The sequence below is a fragment of the Petaurus breviceps genome, unplaced genomic scaffold (genome assembly GCF_028583685.1).
Source record: "Petaurus breviceps papuanus isolate PSGF00001 unplaced genomic scaffold, PetGlider_PUasm1.0 37, whole genome shotgun sequence".
Taxonomy (NCBI): Eukaryota; Metazoa; Chordata; class Mammalia; order Diprotodontia; family Petauridae; genus Petaurus; species Petaurus breviceps.
The window spans coordinates 106269336-106288645 of record NW_027186296.1 but is presented as its reverse complement, the minus strand read 5'-3'; the positions used below and the strand labels follow the sequence as shown (position 1 = coordinate 106288645).

At 40.2% G+C, this 19310-nt stretch overlaps 1 protein-coding gene across 2 annotated transcripts in view; it reads right to left on the bottom strand.

Moving 5' to 3' along the window:
- The window catches only part of TNKS2 (tankyrase 2), a 66593-nt gene extending 51899 nt beyond the window's left edge, over nt 1-14694 (bottom strand). The window contains exon 1 of one of the 2 annotated variants that reach the window (XM_069099219.1): nt 14376-14694. In XM_069099219.1, the coding sequence (XP_068955320.1) occupies nt 14376-14580 (205 nt within the window). In that variant the 5' untranslated portion in view covers nt 14581-14694. The remainder of the gene's footprint in view (nt 1-14375) is intronic. The other variant, XM_069099221.1, reaches the window with a different exon arrangement.
- Between the last annotated feature and the right edge of the window lie 4616 nt (nt 14695-19310).

Genomic DNA, 19310 nt, shown 5'->3' with positions numbered 1-19310 from the left:
ATACATACATACACACACACACACACTCCCTTCAACTATCCCAATACTGAGAAAAGTCTCATGAGTTATAAATATTGTCTTTCCATATAGGAATGTAAATAGTTCAATTTTAATAAGTTCCTTATGATGTCATCTCTTTTCTGTTTACCTTTTCATGCTTCTTGTATTTGAAAGCCAAATTTTCTGTTCAGCTCTGGTCTTTTCATCAAGAATTCTTTAAAAGGGGGTGGCCAGGTAGCACAGGGCTCAGACACTTAGCACCCACCCAGAACCACCTGGCCATGTAACCTTGAGCAAGTTACTTAACCCCAATTGCTTAGGGGCGGCCAGGTGACTCAGTGAGTAAGAGCACCGGCCCCAGTGTTGGGATGACCTGGGGATCAAATCCAGGCTCAGATACTTAGCACCACACCCAGAAATAACTGGCCCTGTAACCTTGAGCAAGTTACTTAACCCCAACTGCTTAAAAAAAAAAGAATTCTTTAAAAGTCCTCTATTTCTTTGAATATCCATATTTTCTCCTGAAGTATTATACTCATTTTTGCTGGTAAAGCAAATATATATAAAGCTTCATTTGGTCCAACAGCTTTTTAAGAGGAAAAAGATGATTTATTTTGGGGAAATTATGATCAATAAAATTTTTCATTTACCTTTGAAAATTACAAATATAAAACCAAACACATACATGATGGAACACCCCCCCCCCCCGCCACTAGTTTTTGTTGTTACTGATGAACTTTATTAAAGATGCAAATTTGGAAACATTTAGATCTCACATATAAATGAGGCCAATGGAGAGGTGTATGCCTACTAAATTTACTTCTTACTTATTATAAAAATACAGTGTTGAAGGTTTCAATTCAACAAACATTTACGAAATATCTATGTGAAAAAAATTAAACAGTTTTGGCCCTCAAGAAACTTATGCTATATTAGGGCTGGGAGGTAGAAATGGGTGAGATACATCTTGTACAGAAATATTTCCAAGTTGATATAAAATAATTTTGAGTATGAAAGAGTATTAATAAGTGGGAAAACCAAGAAAGGTTTGATGTTAGATATGACACCTGAATGATTCCAAGAAATAGAGATGAAAAAATATGTGGATTGTGGCTAAAGCCTGAAATACAGAGTGATAACTGGTCATTCTAAGCAATGTTGACCCTGGTAGGCTGAATTCTTACCTGTTGACTGATAGTGTTCCAAGCCTTTGAAAGCTTATGTGGGGGAGAGGATCTATATGTAGCCTAGGTTTACAATTAGCTCAGAGTTTCTATCCCCTCTTGATTTATTTTTTTAAGCTTCCTAGCAAGGATATAAAATTAGTTAACTGAGAAAAATGTCAAAAGTCAGTACAGCATAGAAATAACTATTACTGATTCAAAACAGGAGAGATGATTGTGCTATTCTGACAAGAAACGTTTATTAAGAGCATACCAAGTACCTGGCATTGTGCTAAGCATTGTGGATACAAAGACAAAATTTGTTAAACCGTTCCTGCCCCTGAGTACACTATAGTTTACCAGTCCTTTTGGGAGGAAGACACTAAGTGGAATTCAGAAAGGTTAAATGTAAAAGGTAGCTGCTAGACCTGAGTCTTGAAGGCAGCTAGGAATTCTATGACATGGACTTGTGTGAATTCCAAGAGCATGTGACAGCCAATGAAAAGGCACAGACAAGAGACAGTGTTTCATGTAAGCAAAAATAAGAAAGCTGGGGGTGACTAGGTGGTGCAGTGAATGGAGCATCGGCCCTGGAGTGAGGAGGACCTGAGTTCAAATCCGGCCTCAAACACTTAACACAAAAAACTAGCCATGTGACCTTGGGCTAGTCACTTAACCTCAGTTGCCCTACCTTCCCTCTTTCAAAAAAAAGAATAAGAAAGCTGGGTCTCATACTGTGGGGGAGGGAGTAATGTGTAATAAAGCAGGGAATGTAAGCTAGGGTCACTTTGAAGGCTTTTTTAAATGCCAAAAACAGAGGTTTATATTTGATCCTAGAAATGAAGGAGAGGTACTGGAGTTTGTTGAGCAAGGATGTTAGTTAGTAAAACCATTTTCATAGCTATGTGGAGGCCAGATTGAAGTGGGGAGATATGTGAACTATTTAAAATAATTAAGAAGCTAGTGCAATAGTCCAGGCAAGAGGTGTTGAGGGTCTGAACTACAGAAGTGTCCAAGTGAGTAGAGAAAAGAGGACAGATATGAGAGTTAGAATGTCAGTAGAAATTATATAATCTAGAAAATGGCTGGATGTGTGGAATGACAGTAAGGAGTCAAGGATGCCACTGAAACCGAGAACCTGGATTATTGGAAGGATGGTGGTGCCCCTCAACAGAAATATGTTAGTCTGGAAGAGGGACAGATCTAGTATAAAAGATGCGCATTCTCTTTTGGACCCTGAGGGGAAGAGACCATTAAAAAAAAAAAATTCTGCTTCCTCAGCACCTAGCATATGATAAAGTCTTCTATAAATGTTTGTTGATTTCAAGATGACATTCCTAAGCACCTTTGAAACATGTCTATGGGTAGTTAAAATAATGTTTTTTCAAAGTAAATGCTGCTCCAAGGCTCTCCCTTTATCAAAGCTCCAACCTTGGGAGTAACAGAAACACATATATTATGGGAGCCAAGGTATTAAAGAAAAACTCACAAGTGGCAGAAGCCAGGAGCTGGGGAATGTATTAGGCAATATCCAGTTCAGGTCCAAGGTTAGATCTCTATACTACTTAGAAATTGACCTTGACAGCTCTAATTTTGAGAATAAGTATGGTGTAGTGAATAGTGGGCTGGCTTTGGAATTAGAATGATCTGAGTTCAAGTCCTGTTTGATATATAATTGCTATGTGACTATGGGGTGTCACAAACCTTAGTGCCTTTGGTAAGTTAGATGATTTGCAGAATTCCATCAGTGAGGAAAAGCATTCTTAACACCACTGAAATCAGATCCTCCCTCAGCTCTAACTTCTCTAGAAATTTACAGGCCCAGACATCCTATTCTACCTGCCTCAAACTAAAGCAATAAAAATCTCAAGCTTAGTCTTTAGAATTGTCTAGTCAGATTATTTTGTAAACACTATATGAATAACTATAGATTCAAATACAGGAACAGTACTTGAGGCAGAGATTCAAATAAGATTCCCTAGACACTGGGAAAAAAGGATCCTCCATTAGGCTAGAGAAATAATAAACTAGCAAAAATCAGGCTGTAGTAACCAGGTGAGTTTATTTCAAGAAATTTGGACATGTGCAAGACTATGCCAATAATGTTATAATAAGGATAAAGAATAACAGAAGTGGGACAGCCTATCTGAATTATATTTGGGGAAAAAAAGGAAGGATATTAACACCTATGAGCAGAATAGGAAGGGCAAGAGAAAAGAATATAAAGTTCTTCATTTCTGAGAGATGGGGACATTTTAGCTATGTTTATACTGCTGGCTGAAGATATGTGGACTAATAAAGTATTTTGACAAGTCTAGATTTTCACTACCTTACTCCTGAGCATAGAGTCATAATAGAGGGAAGCCTGGGGAGCAACAATGGTCAAAGCAAATTGCATGCTAACAGAATAATGACTGCAGAGAATTCACTAGAAGGGGTGCATCAGGATATTATGTGTACAAATTTTAAAAGACAGCAAAAAGCAAAACTAACAAGAAGTGACAAAGTAGGAAGAATGCTAGATTTGATGTGAGCCCACTGAGGTTCAGATTTGGGTCCTACCACTCCCTCCACATTGGGCAAATCCTTTCACTGCTCTGAACTCAGCTTCCTCACTTACAAAATGAGGGGGTCATTTTACCTGCTACCATATGCCAAAATCAAGTCTAAATGGGTGCACAATCTAGGTATAAAGGCTGATATTGTAAGCAATCTGGGAAAGCAAGGAATAGTGTACCTGTCAGACTCATGGAGAAGGGAGGACTTTATGACCAAACAATTTAGAGAGCATTATAAAATGCAAAATGGATAATTTTGATTACATTAAATTGAAAAGTTTCTGTACAAACAAAATCAATGTAATAACCAAGATTAAGAGGAAAGTGGGAAATTGGGAAAAGAATTTTTACAACCAGTGTCTCTGATAAAGGCCTCATTTCTAAAATATACAGACTTGAGTCAAATCTATAAGAATACTAGTCATTCCCCAATTGATAAATGGTCAAAGGATATGAACAGGCAGTTCTCAGAGGAAGAAATTAAAGATATCTATAAGCATATGAAAAAAATGCTCCAAATCACTAGTGATTAGAGAAATACAAATCAAAACAACTCTGAGGTACCACATCTCACCAGTCAGATTGGCTAAGATAACAAAACAGGAAAATGACAAATGCTGGAGAGGATGTGGGAAAATTGGAACACTAATGCATTGTTGGTGGAGTTGTGAACTGATTCAACCATTCTGGAGAGAAATCTGGAACTATGTTCAACAGGCTATAATTAATTGCATACCCTTTGGCCCAGCAATACCACTTCTAAGGTTGTATCCCAAAGAGACCATAGAAGTGGGAGGAAGACCTGTATGTACAAAAATATTTTTAGCAGCTCTTTTTGTAGTGGCAAAGAACTGGAAATTAAGGGGATACCCATCAATTGGGGAATGGCTGAACAAGTTGTGGTATAAGAATGTAATGGAATATTATTGTGCTAAAAGAAATGAGGAGCAGACGGATTTCACATGCTCCTGGAGAGACTTATACAAACTCATGCTGAGTGGGAAGAGCAGAACCAGGAGAAATCTGCACACAATTACAGACACAACATATGTGTAATGACATAGACTGGACTCTTCTTAGCAATGCAAGGCTATAAGACAACCCCAAAAGACTCATGATGGAAAAAGATGCCTACATTCAGAGAAAGAACCAAAAAGAACTAGAGAAAACAGAGTCTGAATGCAGACTGAAGCAAAATACCTGCTCTCTTTCTTTTTCTTGCTTGGCTTTGCTTCCTCTTTCCCACTGTTCATCCCATCGGTTATAATCCTTCTTCACAACCTAACATCTAATGTTAAAGTATTTGCAGATTCTATACTTGATTACACGCAGCCATGGGGGGGGGGGGGGAGAAAATTTGAAACTCAAGGGAATGTGGAACTGAATCTTGTAAACTAAAAGTAAACAATAAAATTTTTTTTTATCAAAACAAAAAAACAAAATGAGGGGGTCAGTCCTCTGAGGCCACTCTCACCCCAAATAGGATCATAAAATAAACAACACCACCTAGGCTGGTGTCCCAGAGGTGCAGCAACTCAGATATGTGCTAGCTGTTGTACAAAATAATAAAGAATGCAGAGAAAATAGAATCAATGAACTTTGATGGGAAAAGGGAATGGATTTACATGGAGACCACCATGCTACAACAGAAATAATTTCTATTTCTGGGAATATGTATCTCTCTGATGGCTTACAAATGGTAGCTAAGATTAATTTAGAGATTACAAAGGGAAAGATGGATACCCCTTTGGGAACCAAGTTAGGAAGACTATGTCATGCAATCTTGGAATATAGAATCTATCCTGAGACTGTAGCTAAAGGTTCTCTAGGGCTCTGACAGTTTTATTTTTTATCAATCTAGGAAATAAAATTCAGTGAGTAGGGTTCAGTAGGAAGTGAAAGGATATATTTCTAATATTGCAATTTTTTGATGTCTTTGGAAATTAGGATAGTTGAGAAAAAATAAAATCCAAAATCTCTAGATCCAATCCCTCCCCACAGAAACATGAAGTAAAACTTCATATAAGACAATTTGGTGTTTTCTTTCATAGTTACATTCAGACCTTATCTTTGGAAGAGATTCAGCAGTGTTTTATCTTAAGACCAGTTATATAAGAATGCTGAGCGTTTGCACAGATGGTATCTTTATTTGTCACATGGACTAATAGTGAGTATAAAAGAAAACCCTTAAGAGCTTTTGAAGTACCAACCAATAAGCATTTATTCATAGCCAGATTCTGGATAAATATGACAAAAGTGAACCAGTATATGCCCTCCACAAGCTTATATTCTATTAGGAAAATCATGTGATAAAAGGTGAGAGGTGAGGGGTGGCCAGGTAGCACAGCAGTAAGAGCACCGGCCCCAATGTCGGGATGACCTGGGGATCAAATCTGGGCTCAGACATTTAGCATTCACCCAGAAACACCTGGCCATGTAACCTTCAGCAAGTTACTTAACCCCCAATTGCTTAGGGGCATCCAGGTGGCCCAGCAAATAAGAGCACCAGCCCCAGTGTCCGGATAACTTGGGGATCAAATCTAGACTCAGATACTTAGCATCACACCCAGAAATAACTGGCTGTGTAACCTTGAGCAAGTTACTTAACCCCAATTGCTTTAAAAAAAAAAAAAAGGTGAGAGGTGGGATTCTCAGAATTGGGAGGCTCAGGAAAGGTTTCATGTATAAGATAGCACTTGGGCTAAGTTTTAGAGGAAACTAGGGGTTCTTAAGAAATGAAGGTGAGGGAAAAGTGCATTCCAGATATGGGGAACATACAGCACAAAGAATGAAGATGGTAAATGGAGTGCTCTGGATGTAGAAGACCATACTGGATCACTGAATACATGAAGAGGAGTAGTATGTAATAAGGCTGGGAAGGTAGGTTGGAACTCTCCTTCCCCAAATTTCCTATGCTTGTGGTCTGGGTACAGTAAAAACAGAAGACTTCTGCCAAGTTCAGAAAGCTGTTCCAGTGTTTATTTCTTCTTACAGGGCTCTATCCCTACTGTTCATTTCATGTTCTCTGGTCCCCTTCTGTTTGAAATCTTCACAGCTCTATCACTGCTACCTCTTCTCTCTTGAGGCATTAGGTAGCATTTATCTAGGTAATGAATCACTCAAGTGGAAGATGGTGCTCTGCAGGACAACTGAGGCATCAGAGTTAGACAGGTGAGAAAACCCTCCAAAGGTTTCCTGAGTGAGAAATGGGAACATCACATGCCAGGTGATTCAAACCACTGCCATCATCTTCCCTGAGACTCACTGGAAAAGACCCTAACACTATGCCCAAGTGCTGGGAAAGTAACATCATTCCCTTTCCCGCCACCCCCCATACCACTGCCCACTGCCACCACAAAAAGGAATAACCCTTGTGGAGGTATGACCTGTGGGTGCACTAAGACTTGTTCCACTCCTCCCCCTAGCTGCATCTACTGAAGATTCAACTAAGAAAGTTCTCACTACCAACGTCCTTGACACTTTTAAATCGTTGAACTTAGAAACAAATACTATTTTGTCAGTGGAAGTGATGCAAAAGAAGATGAACTCTAAGAACTAGTGGGCCTTTCCATCTGATGTTCAGTGCAAGTATGTGTTGTCTTCTCCATTAGAATGTGGACTGTCTTGCTTTTCTATTTGTGTCATCAGTGCTTTACACACAGTAAGGGCTTAATAAATGCTTTCATTCAGTTTTTCTTTTCCTTCCGTCTGTACTTTTTTCCTGTCTGTGTTCACTTTGGGGTTACATAAAAAGACTGGCCATTAGAGCCCTTCCTTTTTGGCCAATCAACCAGAATACATTTATTAAATGCATGTTGTGTGCCAGGCACTGTGGTAAATGCTAGAGATACAGAAAAAGGCAAAAGAAAGTACTTGCCCTCAAGAAGCTTACAATCTAATGGAGCTAACGATCAGAAAACTAAAGCGTTATCAGCTATGTGGACTTTCTTCAGTTCTTTATAGATAATTTCAAAAAGGTCCTGTTGTTTTCTTTCTTAATTCCAGATTTGGAACCATTCTGGACATTAAATGTCAGAAGACTGGTTCCCTTATTCTACCTGATTAAGGAAACTCCAAAAAAAAGCCTTATTAATATTTATTATTAGTATTAGAAGCAAACTTTTTTTTGGGGGGAAATTGCAGGATGCTTTCAATTATTAATTTGTTTGTTTCCTTTTAGTTTACAGGATTCAACTCCACAATTCCTTGAATTTCACATTTTGTCCCCCCCCCCCCATTGGCAGCTTATAGTCAAGTATTGGATCCTGTAAATACTTTCACATTATACATTGGTCAGGTTATAAGGACGGATTGTACCAGCTGGAATGAAAAATGGTAAAGAGGACATAAAACCAAATAAGAGAACGAAAAAGATCAGGTATTTTGCTTCCACCTGGATATAAACTTAGTTCTTTCTAGTTCTTTCTCTGGATGCACATTTTTCTCTCCATCATGCGTCTTTTGGGATTGACTTATATCACTGCATTGCTGAGAAGAGTCCAGTCTATCAAAGTTGGTCATCACATATATGTTGTGTCTGTAATTGTGTACAAATTTCTACTGGTTCTACTCTTCTCACTCAGCATCAGTTCTTTTAATCCTCTCCAGGTAAACATGAAGACTGCCTGCTCCTCGTTTCTTATAGCACAATAGTATTCCATAACATGCATATACCACAACTTGTTCAGCCATTCCCCAATTGATGGACACCCCCTTAATTTCCAATTCTTTGCCACCACAAAAAGAGCTGCTATAAACATTTTTGTACGTATGGGTCTTTCTCCCATTTCTATGATCTCTTTGGGATATAACCCTAGGAGTGGTATTGTTGGATCAAAGGGTATGAAAGTATTTATAGCCCTTTGGGCATAATTCCAGATTGCTCTCCAGAAAGGCTGGATCAGTTCACAACTCCACCAACAATGCATTAGTGTTCCCGTTTGCCCACATCCTCTCCAGCATTTGTCATTTTCCTGTTTTGTCATCTTAGCCAATCTGACTGGTGAGATGTGGTACCTCAGAGTTGTTTTGATTTGCATTTCTCTAATCAATAGTGAATTAGAGCATTTCTTCATGTGCTTATAGATAGCTTTAATTTCTTTCTCTGAAAACTGCCTGTTCATATCCTTTGACCCAAACTTTTCTTTTGAAAGAAGAACTAAATGTACTTGGTCCTAAGATATACAATCATATTCTGCTAGTTCACATCGTGGGCTACAAAAAGTCTGAACAGAAAAGAAGAGTAAAAGATTACAATATCTTAGAGAAGGATTTTGATTTCTACATCAAGGCTTAAAACCTAGGGATGCCAGACCAAGATATAGCACAACTAACAAATGCTGTTAAGAATGTACTTTCTGAGTGCCTTGCAAATTTAATAAAAAAGGTTTAAAATTAAATGTGTTGAGGAGGAAGAAAACTGCCTAAGTACATATACCAAGCTAGATAAAGGGCATAGCCACAATTTATGAAAACAAAACAAAACAAAAATAGCAACTGAGACATCCAGAAGTTCCCAGAAAGCAAAATCCAAGGAAGTTTCTAGTGGTAAGACACAGGGTCACAAATGTCTATCTATACATAAATACCCCAAGTTTACATAAAATGCAAGTCGAACTAGAGGTCTGAACATAAGTAAGCAAATTTGAATACACTGGTATCATTGAGACTTGGAAGGATAATATCTGACTGGAATATAGTTCTGAATAAATATAGCTTACTTGAAAGAAAAAGGTTAAGTAAAAGTAGGGTAGCATGGTATAGTAAGGAGGAATACTCAGGTGAGACTACTTAGAAGATATGTTAGACAGCATCTTAGTCAAGGTCAATGGAAAGAGTAACAGAAGTATAGACTATATATGTTATCACTGGAACATATTAGAGAAGTTCTTGACAGAAAAAAAGAAATTTCATGAAACATCATAAGCCTGGTAAAGAGGCATAAAATAGCGATGTGGGATTTTAAACATTAGATAATTTGCTAGACCAATATCTCCACCAAAAGCAAAGTACTTTGAGTAACTTCTTGATTTGCCTTAATAACAATTTCACCTTCCAAAAGGTGAAGGAACCAACAAAGGAAAATTTTATACTGAATCTTATTCTAACAGAGAAGAGTTAGTTGCTGGAGGAGAACCTTGCTCCTTATCTCCCCCACCCTTTGGGATCAAGTGACCTTGGTATCCTAGCTGTTTCTTGAAGTAGACACGATATCTCCCAAGTCTGGGCATCTTCACTTGCTGTCCCTCATGCTTGGAACTCATTGTCCCAACCCTTATGCTTGGAACGCTTTCCCCTTTCATCTCCTTCTCCTATTTCCTCTGGCTTCCTTCACATCTCAGCTAAAATCCTACTATCTGCAAGAAACCTTTCCTAACTCCTCCTTGGTGGTAGGGTCTTTCCCCTGTTGCTTATTTCCAATTTATCCCGTATATAATTTCTTTCTACATAGTTTCTATCTCTTCTATCAGACTGAGTGTTCCTCGAGAGCAGGGACTTATGTCTATGCCTTTCTTTTGATCTCCAGCACTTAGCATAGTGGCTGGCTCAATAAATGATTGTTAACTGAACCTTGAAGACAAGAGAGCCCTACCTCCTAGAGTTTGTGATGGAGAAAGAGGAACCACTGGGAATGACATTCACCCTAAGTTTTAGTAGAATAGGATTCGAAGGATTCAGAGGAAGTCTAGATAGGAACCAAAGAGTTCATTCTACAGAGGAAGCTATAAACCCATGAGTGAGGAAGAATTCAAAGAGAAACAACTTTAGTAATGAATAAAAATGGTAGCTGCCTGAAGCCATAAATGTAGAAGCAAAGAATAACTCAACCAACAACTTTTTTTTTTAAGGTATGTTCAGAAATGGAAGAGCAGGTAAAAGAGGATGTGTGGCATAGTCCTCTAAGAGTTGTCAACTAGCTGAACTATTCTGGGAACCAATATGGAATTATTTGAAGAAATGTCTAGACCCTCTGGCCTAAAGACTGCACCTCCAGGCATAATCCCCTAGAAAACGAGTAACAAAAAGAAAGGTCTCATATATAACAAAGTATTTAAACCAAGTTTTTGAGGGTTTAAGAATGAGGTGAATACACGACTTTTTGGACATATTGGTTAATTTTGCAGAACTCCTTTACCTGTAATAATAATAGATAGCATTTATTTAGTACTTTTAGGTTTGCAAAGCACTTCACAAATACCTCACTTTATCTCAGCTCATGGGAGATTGTTAGGAGAGACAGAGTTCAAATTGGGCTGATGCTTGGCAAGTATTCTAGGGAAAATTATATTTAAGGATAAACAATGAAAAATAATACATGCACAAAATTAGAATCTGATACCCAATCAGAAAATTCAATTCCATTGCTGTGTTTTTCCACTAAGGACTCAACACACATCCCTGGCTGAAAGTATGTGATATAATTCTATAGTGAAAAGTATCTAAGACTCTTAAGAGTTTTCTGTAAAAAAAAAAACAACAAAACAACAAATTGAAAATTTAGACAAAAATTAATTCTTGCAATACCTAGTTGATATTTCTTCCCACTTTTTGAAACTAGAATTTTTCTAAACATTTTTTCTGGCCTTACATACTACTTATTATGGCTTCTTTTCTACAGTCTGTGGCCCTCATACTACCACTATCATTTGAGGGGGAAAACCCATGACTTTCCTTTTATGTAATTATTTGTCTAGGAATCCAAGGAAAATGAAGTTTCCTCACTCTCAATACTGTCTCTTTTAATGATCATCAGTTTCCAAGAATTTAACTATTATCTCTCTATGTGATGAGTCCACATATTCAGACCTACACAAATCCAGCTATAGTCTCTCTCCTGAGTGCCAAAACAACATCACCAACTGGATGCCTCATAGCTCCAAATGTCTTTGGACAAAACAGAACTCATCTTTCTCTCCAACCCCACCTCTCCTCAGAGCTTCCCTATTTCTGTTAAGGGGGATTACTATCCTTCTAGTCATCCAGGTTCACAACCTTGTAGCCTTCAACCCTAAACTCTCTTACCCACATAATGACTCAGCATGTCTTCCAAATCTGTCCCCATATCTTTGTTCACACAGCCACCACATTGGGGCGTGTAACAGTTTCCTAATTGATAGCTCCTACTCAAGTCTCTCCCTCCACATGCTAAATAGATCTTATTCAAGGACAGTTGGCTTAGTAGCAGGTCACTCTTCAGCTAAAAAAAGCTTCAGTAGTTACCTATTGCCTTTAGGATAAAATATATACTCTTTTGTTTATCATTTAAAGATCTTCAGTCTGGCTCCAGCCTCCCTTTAAAACTTAATACACACTCTTTACACTCTCTAAAGTTTAGCCAAAATGGCCTATTCAATGCCTCTCAACAGAGGTCACCCTCAATCAAAATATTTATTAAGCACTTACTGTATAATTTGATAAGTACCAGGGATATAAAGGTCAAAAATTGTATCTGCACTCTCAACTTCCATACCTTTGCATAGGCTGTCCTCCACGCCTAGAATGGACTCCACTCCTCACCTCCAATTCTTAGAATAGCAATCTTCTTTCAAAGGTCAGTTAAAGTTCCTTCTTCTGTAAGAGGTATTTCCTGATCCTTCTCCCTCCCCCCTCCCCCCCAGCTATTACTGTTTCTCCCACAAATTACATTGTATTTATTTACTTATTTACTGTGATCTTCTACAGAATGCAAGTTACTTGATGGCAGAAATTGCTCGATTTTTTCTTAATATCCCCAGAGTTAAGCACAATGCTCCCCCCGGCACAGAGTAGACACTTCATAAATGTTGATACGTGTAGTCAGTTTTTCCATGTGAAGTCAAACCTCTACCTTAAAGATATGCAAGTTACTAAAAAGTCTCCTATTTTATTTACAAGCAAAAAATTGTAAGTGTACGCATGTGTGTATGCACATATACACACATGCTTATTACAGAGAACCATCCATGAAAAGATTCCAACACAGATATTTACAAAATATCACTCACTGTATCAACATTACAGTTTATAAAATGGAGGTTACAGAATTACTTTCCTCAATGGAAAAAAAAATGTACAAGTTTTATTCATTATTTAAAAACTAAGGAGTTCTCATTTAGATTGAATTTCCGTTTAACTTAAAACCTCTTGCATTAATCTTTACTTTTACAACCTTTTCCCCATTCTTGTCTCCTCCCCTCCCCTTTCAAATTCTTATAATCAGTAATTGGAGGCTAAAGGTGAGGCAAGTTTAGGTGTAGGAAGGTTGCAGAGAGGGAACATGAGGTCTCTGGATAAAGGTGGGGGAGGAGAACCAACATTAACTACAGACATCTAGATTATATTTTTACTCATCTTCAAAGGCTTTCTACTAAATGCTTTCCTGTCCCACAGACTGAGTGGAATCTAAATCATCTTGTTTTCATATTATTAAATCAATTTGTTACTTTCCCCCAAGTCAGGAAGCAGTTGTTTTGCTGTAACCCACACTGCCTAACAGAAGTTCCTGCATGCTGGCCATGACAAAGACAGTATCCATTAAAAAAGCCTTAGACAAAATTGTATAAAATAGGAACAGCAAGTCATTGGAGATCTCCCATATTGATTTTTCTAACCCTGCCTCTACCCAGCATTCCTATACTGCCCGTTCTCCCTCATGTTTTAGTAAGAGAATTTTTTTAAAAAGGTGGGGGTGAAAATAAAACTTGATTTTTGTTCAAGGAAAAAAAAAATTAACATAAGCTTTAAACGAAACAATACATGTGAACTTTGCAAATTGTAAAGTGATACACAAATGGCAGGCTTTATTATTTCTTAGCAAAGATAGGACCCCACCCTAATGAAAAGTTTAAGTAGGGCTAGTCCCAAATAAATTCTCAAATAGATGTACTACGGACCACAATTTGTCGGAATCCCTTTGTCCCACCCACTTATCAAGCTAGGCCCTTTTCTCCCCCCACCCCCATCCCAAATAAAAATTTCCAAGTCCAGGGTCTAGTGAGACAAGGCCAAAAGTATGGCAGCAAATCTGCTAAACTTACTGTGTACTCCCTCTGTAAATCCCTCACCCCAAAAAGTAATTTCGCCGCCGGATTTTCTAATAGCTCTGACTGGTCCTTTCCTTTAAGCTTGCAATATTTTTTATTATACTCATTTATGTAACATATACTCACTGAACTGACTTGTTCAAGTTTAATCTTCGCTGCTGGCTATTACCCCCTTCCTCTCCCTCCATTAGCACTTGAGTTAGAACTCAGGCCTTTAGCGCCTGAACCCAAAGATTTAATGGTAGACGTTTCGGGTAGGACAAGAGGAATCATATAGGTTGGGGGCAGGGTAGGAGCTTCTTTACCCTTCCAACCACCCCAAGCGTGAGTTAGGGTAGCCAGAGGTGCAGGACCGAAGTCGAGTGATGAGGACCGGAAATCAAGGTGTTGAGTTCGGGAGGTTAAAAACAAACAACAAAACGCCACCTAAGTGGTGGGTGGGGTCAGGGCCCGCAGCCTCCCCATCCCCCCTCTCTGGGAACCTGGGCCCAGTGTTGCGCCGCGGGTTCCGCCAGGGGCCCAGCAGCTGGCGGTGGGGAAGGGGTACAACCTCCCAGACGACCCCGGTCGTGGGGGGGGGGGAGGGGATGCGCTCCACTTCCGGCCGGCCGCGGGCCCCCTAAGTTAGTTACCTGCGGCGAAGTGGAGGGGGGTGGACTTCCTGCCCGCCGTGTCGCGGCTGTTCACCTTCTCCGGGGTCACCAACTTTTTGACGCGTTCCACGTCCCCGTTCCGACAAGCCTCGAACAGCTCCCGGGCCGCGGGCTCCACGGCCTCCCCCGTCGAGGCCGCGCCCGCGCCGGGTCCTCCCCCGCCAGCGCAACGGCGGCCGGACATAATCGCGGCCAGCGGCGGCGGCGACGGCAGGAGGAGGAGGGCGAGGCCCCCGGGAAGAGACGTGCTCACAGTCCCGGGTTGCTCCACTCTGCTCCGCCCCGCCGTCACCGGCCTTGGCGCAGGACCATGGCCCCCTCCCCCGTAGCGATCCCCTCGCGCCCAGGCCCCGGACTCCTCGAGCTCCCTCGGCTGCCCCGCCGCGCAGGCAGCGCGAGTCTCCTCCCGCCCCGCCCCCCGCTCCCTCAGCGACCGCCGCGACGGTGGCTGCAAAGGCCACTCCGGCTGGCTCTGGGGAGTCGGGGAGGCTCACGGGACGGCCACTGCCGCGCTTGCGCAGAAGGGGCTGACGCGTCGGGCAGGTTTCACTCAGAGCGGGGAGGGGCCTACTGGGAACAAGACCAGAGGAAGGAGGGTTGTTGAGTCTCGGGCTGCGAAGGTCCCAGGCTTGGCTGCCATGTTGGCTGCTGGGGCCCCTTCCGCCCCCTGTGCTCGGTTAACGTCTTCTGCGCATGTTCCCTGATCCGAGATTCGTTTTTAAGTGTTTCGGCCTTCGGAGAGCGCTTGGGAACTTCGGCGCGGCATTGAGGCCCTAGGAATCTTGGGGACCCTTCCGGAGGGAAATTTCCGGTTGTGTGCCTCGCCTCCTGTAGGCCCTTCCTCCTACTCGCTTCGAAAACTCCCCATTTTCTGTTTCCGCTATACGATTTCTGGAAAAAGAGAGGCCTAGACTGATTCCCGCCTTTGTGAGGGCCCGCCCCCTTATTACTTTGTGTTCACTTTCCCTCTGTTTTGGACTGGGAGCACCTAAGCACCCCGGGCTCCTCGAGCCTTAAATCTCGATTTAAAAGCCTGCGGCTGAGATTAGTTTATCTTTGAGTGTGTCTCGCCCCTTCTTCCCCTTCGAGTGTAAACATCCCGAGGGCAGGGACTGTTTTGTTTTTGTTTCCTGGCGGGTGCGGCTCTAAAGACCAAGAACCGGCTGAGCAAGCACTTAATTGTGCTTGTGGCTTTTTAAAGGAATAAACACTTAAAAGGTTGTAAGATTAAGAATGAATATGCACGTAACCGAGGGTTGCGGAATCAAGCCTGAATCCTTCCAGGAACTAGGTAGAGGTCACTAGCTCACTCCATTCAATTGGTACCCTGGAACCCTGGATTTTCAATCGCTGGGACACTGCCTCAGTTCAGGTGCGGGTTACCTCCTCACACCTGGTCTGTTCTAATAGCCTGCAGGTGGGTCTCTGCCCAAGCCAGTCTATCTTCCACTCGGCGAAAGCGATCTTCCTAAAACGCAGGAATTGCCACAAAACCCACAGATATAAAAGCGTTGCAAGCCCTTTATTATCTCGCCCCCTCCCACCTTTTCAGTCTTCTTACAGCTGCTCCTTCCCACGTATTCTTCTATCCAGTAACTCTAGCTTACTTGTTTCTTTGACGAGACACTCCATCTCTAGACTCTGACTTTTAACTGGTTGCCCCTCATGCCTGGAATTCGCTCCTCTCATCTCTATCTCTTGCCTTCCTTCAGCTACTAGCTAAAAATCCCACGTTCTACAGAGACCCTTTCCTCCTTAATACGTGTTTTCTCCCTTATTATTTACATGTGAAGCTTCTTGAAGACAGAGTCAATGTGTTTGTATTCCCAGGTTTTAGAATGGTGACTGACCCAAAGTAAACACAACAAATTTTTGTTGAGTAATCCTAAATTCTCTAGCCGATAGTAGAAATGTGGAGAGTACAGTGAGTGAGTTGTATTTCAAATCTCACCTTAATCCTTTTTTTATAAAATGGAAATAATACTACCCAGCTCCATGGGATTGTTGTGGAAATTTTGAGAGATAAAAGGTAAATCACTAATAGGTAAAGTGCTTTGCTAAATTTAAAGCTTGTGTAAATGTGATACAATAAAAAAGAAAAGAAAAAGGTCCGAGCTGCTAAAGACCATCCCCCAGCTTGCTTTTGAAAGGGCTAGGCTTGAGGGTCATTATTACAAGATTTAGAGTTGTAAGGGCCTTTAGAAAGCTGTCCAGTCTACCCTCTCATTTTGGAGAAGAGGTAATTCAGACCTACTGAGGTCTCTAAGTGCTCTAGGCCGCTCTAAGACTACAGGAATCCTATAGCATATGTATATAATGAATGCATAATACTAAAGCTGCTTGAAGATAATGTCCCTTTCCTAAACCACCCCCTCAAACTACAGGCTCTTGTGACTTTCCGGTCTTTTTCCTTCAAAGTTCATTGTTAGCATATTTCAATTCTAAAAAAGGTTGAGTAGGTGGGGAGGGACACACAATGTTATTTGTCCTAGGAACTGCCTCCTCCTCCACCCTTCAGGTTCTTGAAGAGGAAACAGTATAAACTCGCAAATCCAGTTTCTAGATCAAGATGCATTAGCATCTAATACAATTTTATTTTATTTTTTTTAGTAAAGCTTATGATGACTATTGGCATTTTTGTTGCTGAATTCATTTTGGCAATGAATAGAGAACTGGCCTCAAGCCTCACATTCTGGCACTGAATGCTCTAGGCCACTCTAAGACTACAGGAATCCTATAGCATCTTCAAGGAGTTTTCAAGGTAATGAATGATAGCTATCAGTTTCATACTGGGGCTGCTTCATTTTTATTTTTGTATTTATAGAGTCTGGAACATAGCAAGCACTTAATAAATGTGTTTTGATTGATTGTTAATTGATAAAGTACCAGCCTCGATAAATTCTTAAAAAAAAAAAAAGATTACATAGAAAGTACAGAAAGTTCAAGTGGAGATCTTCAAGCCGAGGCTGGACAACACTTGTCCAATATATTGTAGAGAGGATTTTTGGTTAGATTTAATTTGGACTAGGTGGCCTGCCTCTAAGATCTTTTCAGTTCTTGACACCCTGAATACGTATAGAGCAATGAGAAGAGAATGGGAGTAAGGGAGTTGACTTACCTTAGACAGCAGACATTAAGGCAGTTTGAGGTTGCTGAAAAACTTAGCTTGCTAGAACTTTAGGCACTATTACCTTTAGAATTTATATGAACTGATAAAAATGAGGTAAACAACAGAAGAATAATTATGACATCCATCTTATAAAAATAAAAATTTTGAGGACTTTTAAGAATGGAATGAGCAGAACCAGAACAATTTATATAGTAACAACACTGAAAAACAAAATACTTCGAAAGTTGTAAGAACTATGATCAATACAATAACAATTCTTGATTTCAGAGGACTGATAATGAAACGTGATCCATTACAGTCAGTAAACATTTTTAAATTATCTAATATGTGCCAGGCACTATGCTAAGCCCTTAGGGATTACAAAAAATGGCAAAAGACAGTCCCTGCAACCAAGGAATTCATAATCTAATGGGGTAAACGAAAAAAAATTACAAAAGGCTATGTACGGAATAAATAGAAAATAAGAGAGAGAAGGAACTAGAATGAAGAGACAGGGGAAGACTTTCTGTAGAAGACTGGATTTTAGTTGGGACTTAAAGGAAGCCAGGGGAGTTAGTAGATAAAGATGAGGAGGGAGAGTAGTCTAGCATGGAGGACAGCTGGAGAAATGCCTGAAGCCTTGAGATCAAGTATCTTGTTTAAGGAAAAGCCAAGAGGCCAGTGTCACTGGAACAAAGAGTAAGTGTTAGGGAGTAGTTGTGAGATCAAAAAGGTAGGAGGGGGCTATGTTATAAATGGCTTTGAATGCCAAACACAAGTTTTCTATATGATCCTGGAGGTGATTGAGTGCCACTAGAGTTTATTGAGGGAGGAGTTGGGGGGGGGGAACTGGAAGGGTGGGAGGTCTGGGGGGGGGGGGAATAATATGGTTAGACATTCACCTTAGGAAAATCACTTTGGTGGCTGAATGGGGGATGGATTGGAGTCCAGAAAAACTTGAGGCAGGCAAATTCAACAGTAGGCTATTATATAAAGGTGGTGAATTTAGGGTGCAGAATGAGACATATGTATTTTATATATAGCCATTTAGGGAATTTGTTTTGCTCAATCAAGTGGGAGTAGGAGAGAAAATAGATTTGTTGTTTTTTAATAGAGGGGTGGGAAGATCCACAGATGTGAAATGTATACACTTTCAGATAAGGTTATTCTATTATTAATTTTGCTGTTTGCTTCAAGAGACAAGTGGAAGTAATCTGAAAATATTTGTAATGTAAAAACAAAACACATCAATAAAACTTTTAAAAAGAAAATTTATAAGGGTAGCATCACCACCTTTTTGGTGTTGTACTGATTTCTGTAAATTTTTGTTTTACCTCTTTTCATTTTATGAATTATTTCATAGAATGTTAGATTTGGGGAGAGACCTTAAAATCCATCTAGTTCAACATGAACCCACACAAGAAACCCCTCAAAAACATAACTGGCAAGTAACTTCACCTCCAGCAATGGGGAACCTGTTACCTCCTGAGACAGTTCATTCTGCTCTTGGATAGCTCTAATTGTAAGAAGAATTTCCTTATATGAAGTCTAAATATACCCCTTTGCAACTTCCACCTGTTGCTCCTAGTTCTTCACTCTGGGGCCAAACAAAACAAATCTAATCCCTCTTCCATGAGACAACCTCTAAAAATACTTGAAGATAGCTATCATGTCACCTTATTCATTACTGTAATTCAATCATACTCTTGCACTCAATAACTGGTCATTTCAACAGCAATAATGAGATTTTTCAAATATATATATGTATACACACACAAAATAGCAAACATAAACATGTTTACATA